Source organism: Dreissena polymorpha, chromosome 2 (assembly GCF_020536995.1).
Source record: "Dreissena polymorpha isolate Duluth1 chromosome 2, UMN_Dpol_1.0, whole genome shotgun sequence".
NCBI lineage: Eukaryota > Metazoa > Mollusca > Bivalvia > Myida > Dreissenidae > Dreissena > Dreissena polymorpha.
The window spans coordinates 150,042,159-150,063,616 of NC_068356.1; the positions used below are offsets into that span (position 1 = coordinate 150,042,159).

The window sequence follows — 21,458 nt, forward strand, 5'->3', positions numbered from 1 at the left end:
TACAAGTAGATTATTATTATTAAACATTTTAATTAAGGTTCTAGATGAAGTAAGTTGACATATTTCCAACATAGTTCCAGTTTAAATTTTATGATTAATGTTATGGTAAGATGCATTATGTTTCAAACATAATTCCAGTTTAAATTTGATGATACATTTAATATACTAAGATGTGTCAATGAGAGTACAAATATGTTAGCTAAGGACAACACACTTATATATGTCAAGATAAAGTAAGCAAATAGTCTAAAAATATTAGTATAACTGTGCAAAGAAGATTGTCTAAAAAGCATTCATTAACAAGCCAATACTACAAGCAAGTTTTTTTTAAATACATACCAAACCTCCTCTTCTTCCTCTTCCAATCAGGATCCTTATCTGAACTGTCAAAGTCATCATAATCGCTGTCAACTTCAGTGTCTTCAACTTCAGTGTCTTCCTGTTCAAAGTTTCCGTCAACCTCAGACTCGGAATCAAATATCACAGGTTCAGTAACCGAGTCTACCATGTTGGCGATAGCCTGCACAGTTTTGTTTTTTCGCTCTGGTTTAATGGTAAAACCCTTATTTTTAGTTGGTCGAACACTACCATCTGAAATTAAAACATAAGTTTATACTACAGTGCACACATACTATTATATAATAATTGATTGAAATTGGTGGCTTGCATATCTGCATGCTATAAACTTAAATATGTACACAATTCATACATATGTAAAGTAACAATATGATCAAAATGATGTTGCCTGCCAAGTGATAGAAATCAAATTGCTTCTTCCCTTAATGAAGTACAAAAGATGTGCTTAACATATAAACCCCTAAGCATTAAAAAATACAGCATATGTTTATAAGTTAACATTAACTTTTCACTACAAACTGTGATTTGTGCTTGAAGATTTTGGAACGGGATTTTTTGTGCATTCATTCTTTAGTTTTCTCACCTCTGTAGTCTGTGTAGACTTTGAACAATGACAGGATGTCAACAAATCAGGTTCGATAAGGCCTGTAGGAGCCTCTCCGACTGGTGATTCTGCAGACAATTCACTCTCTGCCAAAAACCAGTACCTCATCTATCTGAATAAAATATAGAAATTTATACAACAGAATATTTATTTAGTGTAGATGTCAAGCCACTTAATGACATGATAATCAGATTTTTTAAACATTAGTTTCTGTACCTTTGATAGTGTTCATGAATCATAATATTTCGTCAGTACTGTTACCATCAGCTTTTTAAATTCCTTTTTTCATTACAAATGATGGGGGTATCATCATTTACTGTACATATACAAACGTGTTCAAGAAGGCATGTAGAAGATGTCATTTATGGAGAAAATTTGAAGATTTCATCAAACGTACCAATAAACAGTTTCAGATTAAGTCAGATTAAGTCACTTTTAATTATCAAGCGTCAACAATATGAAACTAATTCATTAATTATTATGTAAAATTATACCTTCTTATGGTAAAACTGCATATATGTCATCTGTGCAATAAAAGCATCTAATTATAACTAAGAATAATAAGTCTTTTTTAAACCATTAAAAAGCAAAGGGGAAAGAATACGATTACAAAGTTTTGTTCTTTATTTAACTGTTTATTTATTTATTTTGGATTTGATTTCAAATCTAGTTGTACATACTCTGCTGCTAGTGCAGTATGTTGTATTTTCTGTTATAAAAAAATAATTATTACTGCAGACAGATAATCTGCTTGTTTTATTACTGTCTGTGACAGATGAAATTCAGATAACAGTAGATCACTGATAACATGACTGCACAGCAATAAACAGGACCAATTATTTTATGACACCAGCTTGATTTATGACATCTGTAAGGTGGTAATACACAGAATTCTGCCAACTTGGTGCAACTTCCATTCCTTGTTGACATGTTGATTTGCAACAGTATATGCACTTTAGTGACCTACTTATTTTGTCAAGAAACCACCAAATTGAATGAACTTTATAAATGAAATGAAAAATTATAAACTGAAATTGTCTTATTTAATTTTGCACTCATTATAATGCTGTCATGAGATGACAGTTAACGTCCATTTATTGTCTACAAATACAAGAATTGCAACACAAACTTATATGATAAATATAACTTTTTAGTCATACTAGTAATAAAACAAGTTTTTTTTAAAGCAATTTATCAAGCAATACACCTTAAGTACATTTAATGCTATAATGATATATCGAAATGGCTGACGGCTCCTTACCAAAATTTGTTTATTACACTGAAACCTGTTTTCAATTCAATTATGTATATAACAACATTTGTATTAAACAATATATTGCAATAACAGTGAGTCTAAATAGCCATTGACAACTAGAATCAGTATAATTGATAACTAAAATTAAACAATGGCTATTTCATTTATGAAAACATAATGAAATATTATAAAATCAAGATACATGTACACTACATGAGGAATATGACATGTTGGCTACTAATTCAGTAATTCATATTTTTTTAATCAAGTTCATGGACTTTTGGCTAACTATTTTGGGACCATGACATTTACTAGTGAAATTGTAAATTTTAGCTCAATTATTCTGTTAACAGTGAAAGGTTTTTGTTTTTGGTCCACACATTTTGACTGACTAATCATACATCTATCATAGAAACGAAAATCCCCCACATAAAAAACGCAGTAAAATGGCACACTATTTCTAGCGTATCATCTCTATTTCTGAATAAGCAAAAGGAAGTCGTCTAAATGGATTTTGCGGCTCTTAATATAAACTTGATTTCAGTAAGGCAAGTTCTGCAATAACAGCATAATGAACAGTAAAAAGCCCATTGTTCACATTATAAAAAATAAAAAAGTAAGCAACAAATTATTAATGGAAGTTTAATTATATACAATTTGTTATAAAATAAGACTTGATCAAGTTGATCAGCAACTGTTTTTAAATTAAGAGTGGTGGATAAAAGTAAGATTGTCATGTATCGAATTCAAACTCATGTCTGCTAAAACACCTAGAATGAATAATTAGATCTCGTCGTACTGCCAGTAACTTTTGTTACTGGCATGCCACCTATTCTTAGTACATGCAATGTTTTTTAATTCAACATAATTTCGATAACATTGTCAGTGTTTGAGCCTTTTAAAAGAACATATTTAATATTTGTCTTATAAATTTTAGATGCGTATCTTTTCCTAGACCTTATTTATTTAGTTCTTACCGTTTTACGATTCCTCTTGGTAAAAGCACAATATGTGTCCCGCTTCCTTTTGGGTGGTCCTTACTCGTCGGGCTTTAGGGCTCTCGGCTGCAATGCCTTGCAGTTGTCCGTGTCAGGGAACAGAGTTGGTACTGCATCAGGAAGTAGCAAAAGTCTCAGCCCAAAGCCCGCACTCGCCATCACACTCGGGGGGTGGACAAAACACTTGTCCTCAAAATGTTTAATGCAAAGCTTTGTATGTTTGCTTGGCGTAAAGTCCACCACCTTTCCATCGATTATCCGTCGTGAATTCACTGCTAGGATACATTTTCGCCTGATACTTTTGTCCTTTGTGAAGCGGAAAAATCCTTTCTTCCCCTTTGCAGGACGAGCATTGCATCCAAACGCTGCACACTGCACTATCCTATTACCCGTCGATTCGCAATGTCACGTTACAATTTGAATCGTTAATACGTTATATTACGCCACAGCTTATATTAACAATACCCTTATTCTTCCAAATGTTGTATGATAGCGTCAGTGCCTGTAATTTTAAGATGTGTTTTCGGATGATGAAATAGCGGTTTCCGTAACGACGTACACCTTCCAGGTAATTGTTTGGTACTTTAGGGCCTATATTGTCCATAGTCATCTATGACACAACTATGGACATTAAATATCTTGCTAATGGAAAAGTGTTCAATATAGAAAGGAATATAAATATATCTATTTTTGGACTTTATCATGTTTTTATCAGGTTTTTATCTTAAGAAGTTGTTTATATCTAACTCGTTTGAAGACGTATAATTAAGCTGTTTGTGTTCTGGGTTCTAAATCTGAAGAATCTTTGCTTATTTAGCAGGTAAGTGTGTCGACTGTTTGTCAGTAGACCCGGTTGATATTTGAGAATCGAAATAAGATTTTTATAATAAATATACACGATACATGTTTTCGATGAGTAAGAAAGTACATTCGTGTATAAGATTGTATCTTTAAAATAATATAAACTCCTGTTTCTGTCGTGAAAAAATATATTAGAATACAAATTGAACGCAATATATGATTCACAACAAACGAAAGTAGGTAAAAAACACTGGGATTCCCCAAATTTGGGAAAACGAAAGCGTGAGTTCTGTTTTCAGTTTAAAATGGAATTATGACCAATGATGTAATAGTTTAACATTATTATAATCATTTTAAATGGGGTATTCATATAAGGAAAACTACCCCGCCCCCTGGTGGCCATGTTTTTTAACGGATCGGAACCATTTTCGAACTCATTTCAGTGTTAACAAGGTTTTACTAGAGCCATAAAGGGACAATATCCCCGCCCCCATGCGGTCATGATTTTCAGCCAATCGAAACCATTTTCGAACATAGCTGAGACATAATTAAGACACATGTTATGACAAAGTTTCATGAAGATCGGGCACTAAATGTGACTTTTGGAGTGTTAATAAGCTTTTTCTTAAATTTGACCTAGTGACATAATTTTTGACCTCACGTGACCATGTTTTGAACTCGACCATGATATAATTTGGACAAATCTTTAGACCAAGTTTCAACAAGATCAGACAAAACAATGTGGTCTCTAGAGTGTTAACAAGGCAAAATGTTAAAACAAATCTTGATATTACTGTAAATGCAATATGTAAGACTTAATTTCGGACAGAAATTCATGTCTTAGTAACATATAATGGTATGTAAATGTTACTTTTGATACCCCCCTGTTATCTATAAATAAAAGAAGTATTTGTAACCTATATTGTAAACGACTCCTTTATAGGCCTGTCTATGTATAAGTACACTCTATTGCTTAGTTCCCGTTGCCATAGAGTATGGCCTTTTAAAATATCTCAGTGGAATAAGTGTTTGTACAAATTCAAAATAAAGCCAATAGATGTTACGTACTTACTTCCAAATATAAACTGTATTGTTTGGTAATGTTTAGAGAACATATAAAACAAATTGTCATGTTCAATGGACTATTACCTGAACAACACTACTGTAGCGTAGTTATGTGGACTAAAGACGCAAACAACTCGAAGAACTGTTAATTGACATTGATTTGTCTATTTAACACAACCTTTTTAGTCCATAAATATCATTTTCCAATAATGAAACACACTAGACCCTTCCGGGTCCCCCGACTTGAACAAAAATCCAGTATATACTATAATGAAACAAGCATAATTTTACCTGTATATAAAACGGTAACACAACACAACAAATAACAACACTAGATCAGCATACGGGTCAAGTTTAATATAATAATCGCTATACAATATGTGTTTCTCCAGACAGGCTTAAATGACTGACAGCTGAGGTATGACAAAACCTGAGGCCCGTAATCAACATACAAGTCTTAGACCTAACACTGACGCTACAGAGTAGGTTTGATACTGTGAAGTGCTAACGAATGCTTTGAATTCAGTGGAGTCTAACTTGACTTTCACGTAACACAGGTCTCGGAAATCATTCATCATGTTGCATTCAGGCATTTTTAATGATGTTATCACTACTCAAAGTGTTAGAAGTGTTTTGATCTGTTTTGATCGGTTACAGTATTTTTGCTTGGAGTTCAAGTCAAGTCTTTGTTCGTGAGTCTAAGACAAGATTGGTGATGTCCAAGGCCAGGTGTAGCCAAACAATGACACCATTAAATCATATGAATATGACATATCAAATAAGAATGAGACAATGTCTGTTGAAGGAAGAGTATACCATATTATCATTAAACAGGAAAAAGCCTTGTTTTTTGGTTTTTGTACCATCAAAATATAAAACATTTAGGATTTACAAAATATTAACATAGTTTCAGAACACATGTTGTATAATAAAACGTTAACTACGTCGGACCATTATACATCTGTACATTCCTTCTTATGTACACTTTTTAATTCAACTTACAGTTTCCACAACTGTCAAAATAAAAATTAATAGTATAGTGTGTTTTTTTAAATATATAAACCATAAATAAAAATATATACTTAGAATTCAATCACAAAGAAACATGTTTAAACTATATGATTGTGTATTGATAACCATCAATCAAAATCGTAAAAAATGTACAGAAAGTGTACGCTTTTCATTGATTATTTAGCAAAAACCCGTATTACCGACATAGCGTTTTAACATCATTATAAAATCATCAGCAGGTGTGGTGAAGTGGTAGCGAATTTTTTTCTTCTACATTTCTTGGTTTCGATTAACAGAGCGAGCACACTTTCTTCAAGGGCTATATTACCATGTAAAACTATTCCAAATAATAGAGTTTTGTAAATTAAATTAGTGATATTTTTCAAAATGAAAGCGATCATGGATTAAGACACGCATCATTTACTGCCTATCCATGTATATGTTCAAGATCAAGACCATATGACGCCTCAGGATCAAACGATAACATATCTGGCAATTGCACAAAATTATTAGTTAACATAATTATTGAACATTACAAAACTGTTTTATAAAGAACTGTTTCACATGTTTTGGATATTAATATAACAAAAGCTGTGTTTGTGATATACCATGAACCCTTCTGCACGTTTTAGAGAAAAGTTACATGTCCAATGACCTTAAATTCGTCAAAAATCAATAGAGCGGAACGAAACTCAGCATTGATTGTCATTAAGTCATTAAGTTAGACTTACACACGAAAAGTTAATTCAATATCTGAAAGCGTATCGGAAACTAGATATATGTACATAGCGCACAGATGTCCCTCATTCCACTTTAAAAAAAAAACTCCGCATACGTAAACAAACTTAACTTTGAATTGAAAGTCATGCAGGTAGATTCAAATACCAAAAATAAGGAAAACATGTCAAAGCGTTTCGTCAAACAATGCCGTAAAACTTTTATTTTATATAAAATTACCAGTTCTTCTCGCCCGATCCTTTGCGCACGGTCACCAATTCGAACTGTGTAGTGTAGTATATGTAACAACAAAATATTCAAGTATTAAGTTGGTTTTACTTTAATATTGATTTTACTGAATTTAAGCATAAAGTAAACAGTCTATCAATAGTTCGTTTATTAAGACCTAAATGCATATCAGCGGTATATAATTGACAGTTAGCAGATCCCCATGGCATTCATAAGCCTGTATATTGTGAGTATACACATTCGAACAACGGTTTATCGCAACGACAGTTACCCTCGATGGGTTTGGATTATTATTTAACATGTGACAACCAATTATTAGCTAAATGCTAGTATATTTAACTTAGTTGTAACGAGAACGTTTATAAATAACTTCCTGCCATTGACATCCCTCTGTGGTCATGTATTATATACATAAAATTGTTTTGATAATTAGAGTAATTGATGTCACATGCACCTTACTATACGTTATTATTTTGAATGACGAAGAACTAAAACGCGCTTTTTATGTTTACGATCTGTTATAATATTGAATTATTGTGAGCCATGTTACGTTATTATTCTATACTTTCAATAAGTAAATAATCAAATGTGAAGTTTAGGTAAATAACATTACTTTAAAAAAAGTACCGTTAGTGCTCACTTATGCGAATACTATCAAAAAATAAATTGAAAAATATAACATGTAATATTTTATTTTCGTATTTTTGAAAATACTTACCCCTTACCGACTCAAATACATGACGCCCGCGGTTATTTTTTCTATTGTTAGGATGAAAAGCAGACCCTACGAATTGCGTTTGAAATACACTGCACATTTATTGTAGTCCAATATGAAGCTTGAATATTGATTTCCTTAACCAAATACTAAATATCAATAACAATATAGTACGGGTATAAAAAGTCTTAAAATTTAGTAACTTTATGTTTCGTACGACATTGTTATATTTTGACGTGATATATTTTACTTTATTTAGAAATTCATGTAGTAGAGGCGATTAAAATGTATACTATAAGTCTTTTTAAATTGGCTGTTCTACTATGTTCTGATATGTATCAAAAAGATATCTATGTATGAAAAGTTAATCTTCGATATTGGTCACGGATGATAATTATAACATTTTCCACTTAAGGTTGCTACGTCTCACTTAGGTTATAAGATAATAAAAACACTTACGGTTTCAACCGGTTTCTTTTTCTAATAGCACTGATATTTATTAAAACATGACAGTGAAACCTTAATATGTGTTAATGTTTTATATTATACTATGAATTATATTTATTTTATATTGGATTTAACCTTTGAAATTATTTTACAAATTAAAACTATAAAGTATTTTCCGGATATCTGGCTATTTAAATAATTGATAATAGTATCCTGGGATTTTTTGATCTGAGAATCTGAACGAAATATATATCGATATTTATGTTTTAAACAAGATTCAGCTACTGCCCGTGCTAATAAACGATATTGATACGTGAAGCCATGCGGTACAATATAGACACTTACTATAAAATATTAATATTTCTAGGTGACCACAAGTTTACCGAACGGAAAGCACGCCTCAGTTGCGGTCTGCTGAACTTAAAAAATGATGCGACAGACGCTATATTACCTCACAGCTTATATTAACAATACCCTCACTCTTCCAAATGTTGTATGATAGCGTCAGTTCCTGGAAGTCTAAGATGTGTTTTAGGATGATAAAATAGCGTTTTTCGTAACGATGGGTACACCTTCCAGGTAATCGTTTAGTACTTTACGGCCGACATTTTCCATAGTCATCTCTGTCGCAACTATGGACGTAAACAATTTTGCCTTTGGAAAAAATGTCCAATATGGAAAGGGATATGAATATGTCTATTTGGGACTTTATCATGTTTTTATTAGTTTTTTAGCTTAAGAAGTTGTTTATATTTAACTCGTTTAACGAATAAAAGTTGAGCTGGATGTGTACTTGGTTTAAAATCTGAAGAATCCGTGCCTATTTAGCAGGTCAGCATATCGACAGTTTGTCAGTAGGTCCACGGTTGATATTTTAGAATCGAAAGTAGAGTTTTACAATAAAATACAATAAAAAAACACCACAAATGATTTTGTTGAGCAAGGAAATACATTCTTGTATAAGATTGTGTCTTTAAAATAATATAAGCTCGTACTGACGTGAAAATAAAAATAATAGAATACAAATTTAACGCAATATGACTCACGGCAAACGAAAGTAGGAAAAACACTGGGCATCCCCAAATTATGGGAAATCGAAAGCGTGAGTATTATATTCAGTTTGAAATAGAATTATGATCAATGGTGTAATCGTTTATTATTATAAAAATCATTAAATGGGATATGTGTTATTCTTTCAGATTCCTGTTTCATGAGATACCGACTCGAGTCGACTTCGATGATCTTCACCCATACCAGTGTCGGTCTATATTTCTGACGACGTTCGCATAATTGTAAGTTGATAACATGAGTAAATATGAACATATGTTATTATCGTCTACGTTAAAAATAATTACGGTCCACAACACAAGAACGATGATAATAAAGAGGGTAATTAAACATTAAGTAATAAGACATTAGCAGTTAATCACAATCACATAAAGCGAGTTGAAAAGCATGCAAGTTAAATTAAAAACCGTCCCATTCACACGATCGACGAGATACACACAGAGCAATGAATCTGATTAGGCACAAACTACGCCAGTGATTTTCTACATTTAAATATATGTCTTAAGTTTGTTCACTTTACAAACATTTTCAACCATTTCCCTCTTCAAAATGTCGTATGATAGCGTACGTACCTGTTATGCCTTTACATGTAATTTAAAATGTTGTTAGACCGGTATACTCGCATTAAACGTAAGACAAAATTATTTTGCTAGTACAATTTTAACAGCATTATGACGTGAAATAAAAGATAAAACCTAACGATTATTTCTGTATTTATGTACAATATGCGGGGGCTAAAACCACCATTGATAAAGTATAACAGTGGACTTTTGCCGTATTTGAAGCACATACATACAATTAACATACGTGCTAGTAGTTGTCCGTGTTTAAGATTGAAATGCTAAAATAATATATGCAGCGAACAAACAATAAAGTAAAGCGAGCTGAACTGCAAATTACCCCGCTGTGCGGGTGAGTATAATCTAAAGAGATCGCACATAAAGGTTATTCAAATGAGAGTTCGCTTTCGGATGACAATATGAGCGGTATTCCAGCGATCTCTTAACATTCTCATATTTTACACCTTCAATGAAATTCAGGTAATTGTTGAGCAGTTTACGGCCTATTTTTTCCACAGTGAAATATGGCGAAACTATGGCCGTTTACTGTCCTGCTTATGGGGAAAAGACGTGTCCATAATAGAACGGAATATAACAAGGCTATTATGGACCATCTCTCGTGTTTATAAGTCGTTTATCTAACAAGGTTGTGTATATCTAATTCATTTGACATATAGTTTAGTTGGAAATGGATTGTTTTTGTTTTAATCGGAAGCATATATGCTTATGTAGCAAGTCAATACACTGACATTCTCTGAGTAAGCGTGCGGCTTATATTTTAAAATCGAAAGTAGATTTGTTATTAATAATCTCCAACCTTAATGTGTTTTGTTAAGTAAGACGGCAAATATGTGTGTAAGATTGTCAATTAATGTGAACTCTTGTTTATGAAGTGACAGCAACAAAAATACAATAAAAATATGAAACACAAATGAAAGTAGGAAAAAAACTCAGGGATTCCCCAGCTGTTGAAAAAACAAAAGTGTGAATATTGTAATCAGTTTTAAATTCAATTATTATTAATGGTGTTATTGTTAAACATTCTTACAATCATTAACTAGGATATTCGTTATTCATTCATGTTCCTATGGGATATAGACTATAGCCGACTTCGATGTTGTTGACCCATACCAGTTTCAATCTATTTTTTACGGCGTTTGTATAATTGACATGACGCCAACTGTCAATCAAATCCTTATCTAAGAATTGATCTACCAATCAGCGATCGATTAATCGGGCGCGCAAGCTAGCAACGAACTGTCCGCCATTTTCCTAGACAAGCTATGTCAAGGTTCACTTTTATTTCAACGAGTTTCTGTTGTTTTCCTCTTTAAAAAACGTAGATTAAAAATGGTTAAACGGTGTCAATGGGGATTATGTAACTCGGACAATCGATATCCTGAAAGATTAGTTGGTGGCGTTGAATTTATATCGTTTCCAAAGCCGAAAAGCGATCTTGAGAAGTGTAAGAGATGAATAAATACATGCGGTCGTCACCACGAACAACTGAACGTCAACACTATCAAAGACTATTACAGTATATTTTTATCGAATATACTAGCAGATTTAAATAGTTTATGTTATCGATCTGATCATCACATAATAGTTCTTTAAAAAAAATAGTTTCATCAGTTCCTATGTGATTAATAGCAGCACTATTCATCTGCATTACTTTATGAGGAATAAAACCCAGCATGAACCCTAATTCATGCTGTGTTTTATAACTCTGATAGTAATGCACTTAATTGTCATCATACATGTTATTAGAAGGTGACACGTGATATCTTATCTTATTAACGGTATCTACACATGTGCAGACATGTGGTGTCACCAATAAACGCTTTCAATCCACATTTGGAGCTCGAATGCCTAGTTCTCATTTTTTCAAGGAGTTTCGTTTATTTTGGTCGGATAAAAAACGGAAATTAAATATGGCAAAAACGGTGTAAATAGGGTTTATATAACTGTGACATTTGGGATCCAGAAAGATAAGTTAGATGAATTAAATTTATACCATTTCCAACGCGGAAATGCGGTCTTGACAAGAGCGAGTGGAAGCTTCAATGTGTAGAATTACCGAGATACCCCTTATAGAACATTAATTTATTTCAAAAACTGGAAATGTCATATAAGCAATAACTAAAAATTATTAAGTATGAATTATGTCACGTGTGCATGTAAAAAAATTGAGAATATTGGTACCCAATTATTGTAACTTAACGAAATCCCCGTTAAAAATCGAGTTTTTGTGTGTGTCAGAAACAAGTGAAAACCATTTTATGTTACTATTTAATAAAAACGTATCGATAAATGTTATTGTATAAGAGTTATTATTATTGATATAACCAATAAATGCGGTAACTTAGGGGAAGTCGGTACCTCCGCGAGCGTCTGATACTGGTAGCTTTATTAAGTAGCCTGACCGAATTCCACTTCATACTAACGCTAATTTATACCAGACAATGACCAAACTGATTGTGTTACTTTGCACTTTTAATTATATTGATTGATAATGTCCCATTAGCAATGTATAATATGATTAATATCACTTTTATACGTAATAACATGTGGAATTAAGGTACCCACTAGGCGTCAGAAAGCGCGTAAAACTTCACCGAAATCCCAATTATAAAGCGCTATTTCGTGTCAAATACACGGGGGGGGATGTTTCGTTAATATTTTCGTTAATAAAATGGGTAAATACCGGTGAAGAAGTGTTTATTTATTGCTAATACCACCATCACACGTATTAACAGGTTCGATTTCGGTAAGCGCGCAAGCGTTTGAGAGCGTGTTTAATGTACCGAGTCCGATTTAGCCGTTATAAATAGCTGATGTTCTCTATAAACGTATATTTTTTGCATTTGCAGAATAACTCAATGACACAAACCCCTTTTACAAATGTTATATGGTGTGAACAAGTCCATAAAAATCATCAGGACTATCGCGAAAATCTATATGCAGTCTATAGGCAAAGAAGCCATTTTGGTGTTAGCTTGTCTAGGTTCATCGTCCAGGCGTGATGTCAATTGTAAGTTGATTAATGGGTTAATATAAACATTTGTTATTTTTTAGAAGAATAAAGTTCTTAACGGTGTGTTTACATTTTTTCAAGCCCGTGCGTAAAACTCTGGAAACCCCGTTGATTATGCACCCTGACGTGCTGCAGCACAATCTGTGTGTTCGCTTTTAAATGATTGTTTCAAGAAAACCACAAAGTGGTACTCTGGTAGGGGTTACACATTCTCATTGTTGCATACTGTTATTTAAAAAGAAGTTTTTCCTTAATTTGACGTAAGTGTTTAGGTAAGCAAATAATGTCAAACACGTGTACGGTACTGCTCTGGGACATTATGCACGGTTCAGTTTGCCACACCTGTCATAGATATGGACTAGTAACACAAATATCAAACAAAGTAAGAACAACACAAGCATTCGACTGCTAATTAATATTTGTTTGTTACCTTTTGACTGGCAGCTGAGGTTTCTGAATTTGTATTGATGATCGTTGCATATTTCTTAGTGTTCACACTTCCACTAGTTTAAATAGAATTGTTTGTATGAAGACCTTTACTATTAACGACTTTTTTATTTTTAAAACATATCTTTAAGAATACGATCTCCCTATTTACGATTATAAGACTTAGTATAATCTAACATAGTTATGAATGTTGTTGTGTAAGCACCGCCGATCTATAAAATACCAAAAGTTATAAAGATAGCATGTTTTCATTTGTGGATCAGTTTTATGAGTCGTGATAACTTATAACTTTTTCGTGTGAAATAGTTTACTTGGATTGAGTTTGTTTCAAAATATGGCGCCAAAATACTAACAAAACATATCTGTTTACTGCCATTCTGTTATTTTTCTGACTTTAATAATTTTACCATATTTCAAAGCGTGTTTATTTTTCGTTCGAAAAAAGTATGTGTTTTTTTTAATTGTTTAATTGTTTTTCGTCAATCGCGGTTGACCCTTTAACCCAGTGGGCATCAAACGTTTTACGAACGTTGCTGAAACGTAATATTTAGGTCGCAACGTCGGAAACCATTACCGAACGTTGTCATAACGTTGCATATAAAACAATACCAGGACGTTTCATCATAACGTTGAAAGGGCGTTTCAGAAACGTTGCATTCTGATCGCGACATGAGTAACCACTTCCGAACGTTTCTGCAACGTTGCACGCGAAACGTCGGTCGAACTTTTGAGAAGTATGTTGCTTCTAGGTTATTGTGCACTCTTTCCAGTTGGCACCCAAACGTCGTTGCGAGGTTGTATTTAGGTTGCATTCAAACGTTTCAGTTTGGTTGTCTCAATGGTGTATATGAAAGATTTCCCGACGTTTTTTTCCAAACGTTGCTGCATCGTTGTATTTAGGTTGCATTCAAACGCAGTATTGCAACGTTGTATTTAGGTTGCATTCAAACGTTGCAGTTTGGTTGTCACAATGGTTTATTTTTCCGACGTTTTTTCCAAACGTTGCTGCAATGTTGTATTTTGGTTGCATTCAAACGCAGTATTTTTAAATTCTATTTTGTTGTAAATAATATAAATATTAAAACAATAAAAAACTATTTACTGCCACCGCCCTTTCGAGAATTATCGGAAGCTATGCACACTGTCGAGTCCGTTTCCTAGAAAGGATCAAAACTTGGTGTATATAGAGGAGATAATGAAACGCTCCCCGAGTAGGAATCGTACTTTATAATAAAACAGTTCCTGCATAGCATCAATGAAAATATGATTTCGTGTAAATTTTAGAAATTCAATTTTTTAAATTTTACAGATCAGTTGCTGAAACTTAAAGATTCTTAAGAAAAACTTTAACTCAAAATCGCTGGACAAACTATTTTGTTTAAGTTGTGATCTGCATTGAATGGTAGAATCTAGTTTCAACGAAAAACAAATAGTCAACACAATTGGCTGAAACTTTCAACTGTCGCAGTGGTGTAGTGGATAAGGTGTCCGCCTAGCAATCGGTAGTTGGTGGAATCGATTCCCACTCGGGGAGCGTTTCATTAAGTCCACTATTGATATTAAGTAATGGTTCTTTCAAGGAAACGGACTCGAAAATGTCCATTCCTGCAGATAATACTCGCAAGAGGGGTTGGCAGTAAATAGTCTTTATTTTTTTATTTTTTAAAAACCTAAAATACAACGTTGCAGCAACGTTTGGAAAAAACGTCTGGAAAAAAAACGTCAGAAAAACTTTCATATACACCATTGGTACAAACAAACTGCAACGTTTGAATGCAACCTAAAAACAACGTTGCAGCAACGTGTTTGTGCCCCCTGGGAATTACATCTAGAACATCAAATCCAATGTTGGTCAACAAGGATCAGCATTCGATGTTTGCATTTGATATATGTTTATTTAATATACCTTTGTATACATGCATGACAAATCTTTATTTAAAGCCAAACATATATACCATTTGTGATTATTTGATAAAACATTTGACAACGTTTACATGTTTTTATACTATTAAGCAGATGGCGGAAGGTGGCTCCTGGCGTGATGAATCAGAACCTCAAGTTGCCCCCCGTCCTAGCGGACTTCACTGTCCCAACTCTCAAGTACGTCTTAACATTAACGTTACTATGTAGCCGTAGCACCATCAGTATTAGTATAAGTAGAAGGAGTAGTAGAAGTAGTAGTAGTAGTAGTAGTAGTAGTAGTATTAGTAGTGGTAGAAGTAGTAGTAGTAGTAGTGGTAGAAGTGGTAGAGGTAGAAGTAGTAGTAGTAGTAGAAGTAGTAGAAGTAGTAGTAGTAGTTAGTAGTAGTAGTAGTCGTAGTAGTAGTCGTAGTAGTAGTAGTAGTAGTAGTAGTGGTAGTAGTGGTAGTAGTAGGTAGTAGTAGTCGTAGTAGTAGTAGTAGTAGTAGTAGTAGCTAGTAGTAGTAGTAGTAGTAGTAGTAGTAGTCGTCGTAGAAGTGGTAGAGGTAGAAGTAGTAGTAGTAGTAGAAGTAGTAGTAGTAGTAGTAGTAGTGTAGTAGTAGTAGAAGTGGTCGGTAGTAGTAGTAGTAGTAGTAGTAGTATAGTAGTAGTAGTAGTAGTAGTAGTAGTAGTAGTAGTAGTAGTAGTCGTAGTAGTAGTCGTAGTCGTGTCGTGGTCGTAGTCGTAGTAGTCGTCGTAGTCGTCGTCGTGTCGTAGTGGTCGTGGTAGTCGTAGTCGTCGTCGTAGCCGTCGTAGTCGTCGTCGTCGTAGTAGTCGTGTAGTGGTCGTGGTCGTCGTCGTCGTAGTCGTCGTCGTCGTCGTCGTCGTCGTAGTAGTCGTCGTAGTAGTAGTAGTCGTCGGTAGTCGTCGTAGTCGTCCGTCGTAGTCGAAGTCGTAGCGTCGTCGTCGTAGTAGTAGTAGTAGTCGTAGTAGTCGTAGTCGTCGTCGTGGTAGTCGTCGTCGTAGTGTAGTAGTAGTAGTAGTAGTAGTAGTAGTAGTAGTAGTCGTGTAGTAGCGTAGTAGTAGTAGAGTACAAGTCAGTATTAGTCGTGGTAGTAATAGAGTGTTAGTGGTAATTGTAGTTGAAGTAATAGTTTTGGTGGTTGTGATGGTGTTGGTGGAGGTTGCGGTGGGAGGCGGGTAGTAGTAGTTGTTGTTTGTTGTCGCTTATTTGTATAAGTTGCATTAGTATAAGTTGTATTAATATTATATATTCGTAGTAGTACTAGCTGTTGTAGTAGAAGTAGTAGTAGTAGCGTAGTAGCAGTAGTAGTAGCATTGTAGCAGTAGTGGTAGTAGAAGTAGTTATTGTATAAGAAGTATAAGTAATAGTAGTAGTAAATCTACTAGTAGTAGTTTTAGTAGTATTAGTATCAGTAGCAGCAGCAGTTGCAGTGGATGTTGTTGATGGTGGTTGTGGTAGTAATAGTGTAACTGTAGTGCTGGTGGTAGTGGCAGTTAATATGAGTAGTGGTTGTTGTGGTGGAGCTGGTGTTTGTAGAAGTCGTGGTGGTGGTGGGAGATGCAGTATTTGTGCTGGTGGTGGTAGTGCTATTGATGAAGGCGAATGTATGGCTGCGATGGTGATAATGGTTGTGGTGTCATTGATATTTACTGGTAGTTTTTACGGTGTTGTTTTGGTGATGTTGGTTGTGGTGTTGGTTGTTGGCGTGGTGATAATGTTTTTGTTGTTGAAATAGTGGTGTTGCATGTGCTTTCGATGGTGGCGGTCGCGGAGTCGTCAGTGGTATTATGATTAAAACGACTTAATAAAACACGATTTTGTTTCGTTACTTACAGGTGTAGGAGTTTTACACAAAATATGACTTTTTGACAAATATTCATTTTATGAGGTACTTAAAGATTGTGTTATTAAATTTTGAAATATTATGTTGTCTTATTAATCTACTTCTTATGTTTTATGTGAATTAAGAGATTGGCTTCATTACTAGTAAAAAATGTTCAACACAATAACATCAATAAATCAATGTCAAGTCGAATTAAATTCTTAACGACAGAATAAAGAATTAATTGTTTTCGTCTGTTTGACGAACCATGTGTTATAGTTTCATGTACAAAACGTTTTGAATGTGCATGGCGACTATGTAATAATGTTAAAACTGCATTCTACATATTTTATTTCCGTAATTTAAAACGTTCACAACAGTTTCAGGTTCATTCGGGAAATGCCTCTGTAGAGACCTGTATTATGATGAACTGGCTTGGCTATGGACCGGAGATGAGACAGGCACGGAGGGACGCTTACAGGGAGCAGGATAGAATAAGGAATGCACGGGATGATGGTAATATGCATATCACTACGGGTAGCAAGGCAGAGGGACTGACGCGCTCTTTTGAGAGTGATCTTGATGTAATGCTTGTAATTCGAGATGTTTTGTGCATAGAAGATGGTGTTAAATCTGACATATTGCCAAGGGAGAATAATGTGTTTAGATTAAGCACTATAATGTGCTACCCGGGGTACTGTAGACTGTTACTAGAGCGATCCGGAATAATGTACAGAGTCATTGTTGATGCTCTTTGTGATGATGAATATGGGCGTTCTCTCCTGTGCAGTGACCTGTTTGTTTATGGCTTCAAGCGGATTAATTATGGCCCAAACGTGGTAGCCCATGACCGTGCAGGTCCGTCAATGCCGAGTTCAATAAATGGGATATGGCATGTAGACACTGTATTTTCTATTCCCTGCCACTGCCCCAGCATACTGCAAAGATGGGCTGAACGACGTCGGAATTGGCCATCACCCGCTGTCGTTCAAAAAGTTGTATCATTAGGAGCATATGTTACACCCGTAGGTTTTAAAGGGAGCCAATACAGGCATGTAGAGTGGCGGATCTGCTTTAATACGGGAGAGAATGAGCTTGTGGGCAGTCTTAATAACACCCAGGTTTACGTATATGTTATATTAAAGATGGTGGTTAAGGAGGTACTAAAGCCTGTAAACAAAGAAATAACATCATACACAGTGAAAAACATTGTGTTGTGGCTAGCAGAGAACAATCCTCAAAATTTGTTCCATGAAAGGAGTTTGTTTGTATGGGTTTGTGAAGGACTAGGGGAACTTAGAACAGCTATATTAACGAAACGCCTTCAATATTATATGATACCTGAAAGGAATCTAATGGGAGGCTGCGGAATAGCTGAAGAACAACAGCGTTCCTGGGTAGCAACAATAACAGACATGATCAATGATGGTCCAAAGCTAATACTCCGATTACCGAAGATACGGCAAGCAATAATCTCGCACCCAGAGCCTCTGATGTGGTACAGCAAGAAGAGAGTAGAGCTTGAGCTGATAGTGCTTAAGTGCAGGAGGAGAAAACTCCAGTGTACGGATGAGAATGGTGTGATAGATAGGTCGGATCCTATATACCAGGCGATATATGAACGTATGTATGAGATACTTATAGAGGTGCGTCAGAGAATGAACTGGGAAGGAAGTCGTTTGAATGATCTGTTTGAGATAAGTAAAATGATGCTCAGTTGATGTTGTTGTAACTGACAGCAATTCAATGAATGGTATATGTTCTACAATTAACTCTAGAATGCATTTTATTTAGGGTGTCTTCCAAACAAACTGATTTTTTGTATACATGTGCAATGTGTTTCGGACATAAGATTTTTAAAGTAATATTGTTAATAAGTTTAAATGAAGACATACATGTTTGTGTTTGAATGGTTGATTCTAAAGATTATATTTTACTAAGAAGTGTAAATTTCACTCAAATGTTTTGGCACAATAATACTCTATTATAAATGATGTTTTGTAAGATACGCATATGTTGTGTTGTTGAATGGTCAGTTACCTTGTAACATCACTTTATTGTGTTTCTGCACACAACACCACTATATAAAAACGCATATAATAAGTATTTAAATTAAAGTGTCAATTTCCTGCATTTAAAATGAAAGAACAATAATAATAATTCTTAAGTTATTCTGTTGTTGTTGTTTTTTGGATTTTGCCCTCTTCCTAACAAAATAAAACGTCAGTTAAGCGCAGTAATTACCAATACTATACTCAAGTAGAACATATCGTTTTCTATAACCATAATTAATTCAAGAAGAAAGGAACCAATACTACTCTCACTTATAACTGATTTTTGACGATGACAAACAACTTAACTCAAATAAAAAAACAGTGAGGGGGCAGTTCTCCGCCCAGTGAAAAATCTTTGGGGGGCAGTTCTCCGGGGGGGCACTTCTCCTAGAGCCGTGTTATGTGAGATAACTCTCATTTACATTGAATATATGATTAACACAGTTACTTGACTTTCATTGCAATCTTATTTGTGAAAGTTACGTTGTCTTTTGCGTATTAGTTTTGATGGCTCTAGGAGAAGTGCCCCCCCCGGAGAACTGCCCCCCAAAGATTTTTCACTGGGCGGAGAACTGCCCCCTCACTGTTTTTTTATAGGGCGGAGAACTGCCCCCCTGCTGATTAATAAGGGGCGGAGAACTGCCCCCCTGTCAGAATTGATGACCCGGAGAAGTGCCCCCTAATTAAAGAAATTTCGCGGCGATATATAAAGCGAGTATTATAATGACAATAACGCCAGTAACTTTCTTGCTATTATGTCTGGAAATTGAGTGAAATTTCAAAAGTAATATAAAGTTGTACAAGTAATAAAAGTTATAAAACGGCAAAAAATACCTGCCTCGGCATGGACGTCGCCATCTTGATAATCACGGGATTTTCGTCTATGTGAACAAAGAAAAACAAATCACTTTTTGCTAATAAAAAGTTTTCGCGGCTGAATTATTTGATATTTTCCCCGTAATTAAAACAAACAATTAGCATGCAATTTAATCCATCCTTATGCAAGCTGAAAACAATAATTTATTTGTTTGTTTTCGCCAATTACGGATTTGGACGGTTCAATATAATAAACCCGTATGCGGCTTTATTCAAAGCTAACAAGTTCTTAACAATAAAGGTCGGTCCGGTCTACCAATTAAAAGATCGCGGTGCTTATCGTTAACGGTAACAAGTTCTCTGCCTGCCTAATTAGCTGCTAATTAAAGCAACTGTTACCGATTTTGTTTGTTGGCATGTCGACATGATCTGCTCAAAATGCAAACTGTTGCCGTAATATGTGTTATGTGTGTATTTATGTATGTTATTTTGTATGACACATGAATTAACTAAACAACATAAATAAATTGATTATAAATTCGACTTCACTCTACTTTTTTCTTCAAGTCAGCTTAGTTAATGCTTTGCCTATTAATTTCCTTTTTTATTCGTAAATTTACGTTTTTTTCCATGGGTCAATACTATCTTTATAATGTAAATTAATTCCGATGTAACTTTTCCTCCATAAGTACTGAGTTGCACGTCTATATTTAGTTGCGACAGTTGGCCAGTATTAACACGCACGCGTTTCCTGTGTGGATCTCGACTATGTTTCGCGCTCTTATTAAAACACGACTTTTACATGGCATTCATGTATAGTGAGTGGTGCAGATGCGCACCAAGGGCCTTAAACAGTATTATCACATGCCTCTAGACAATTTGTGTTATTCAGTTCGATAAATGGTAATATACTTGTACTGAAATTAAAGTGTTACCGGATAAAATGTGTACGGCGATAACGTAAAATTACCCGTAAGTATTGTTTTCACTACGTAACTAATAACTAATATGACACCGGGGGGGGGGGGCAGTTCTCCGCCCCTACAGATTTGATGGGGGGGGGGGGGGCAGATATCCGCCTACTAAATTCTGACAGGGGGGCAGTTCTCCGCCCCTACCGATTTGATGGGGGGGGGGGGCACCTCTCCGCCACCTTTAAAATAAGGGGGCAGTTCTCCGGGGGGCAGTTCTCCGGGGGGGGGGGCGCTTCTCCGGATACCGTTATTCACCCTTCCGCAAAGGGGGCCATATAGCAGTTGCACTGTATGTTTGTCAGTCTCTGCGAAATTTTGTTACTATACCATATGATTGCCACATATTGATTGATTTTGAAATAACTTCGAACAAAGGTCGACATTATGAATATATGAGTCGCGTGTAGCAGCCATCTCCTTATCTCATAGATTAAGATCATACTTAACGGTAAAAGGTCCAATTTTGCCAAAAAAGAGCTTGTACAATCGTGTTTAAGCGATAACTTTGCCACATATTGAACTATTTTGGAATAACTTTGA

The 21,458-nt window shown here is 34.8% G+C and overlaps 1 protein-coding gene across 17 annotated transcripts in view; it reads left to right on the forward strand.

Moving 5' to 3' along the window:
• Nucleotides 1-19,245, forward strand: part of LOC127869415 (uncharacterized) — a 470,973-nt gene extending 451,728 nt beyond the window's left edge. For 5 of the 17 annotated variants that reach the window (XM_052411970.1, XM_052411974.1, XM_052411971.1 and 2 more), the window contains 2 exons: nucleotides 15,342-15,428; nucleotides 17,455-19,245. In XM_052411970.1, coding sequence (XP_052267930.1) covers nucleotides 15,342-15,428; nucleotides 17,455-18,795 — 1,428 coding nt within the window. In that variant the 3' untranslated portion in view covers nucleotides 18,796-19,245. Of the gene's footprint in view, nucleotides 1-3,910; nucleotides 4,035-8,895; nucleotides 9,051-9,164; nucleotides 9,322-9,418; nucleotides 9,512-10,413; nucleotides 10,494-11,636; nucleotides 12,879-15,341; nucleotides 15,429-17,454 lie in introns of those variants that run through there. The other 12 variants (XM_052411973.1, XM_052411976.1, XM_052411983.1 and 9 more) reach the window with 11 other exon arrangements.
• The last annotated feature ends 2,213 nt before the right edge of the window (nucleotides 19,246-21,458 follow it).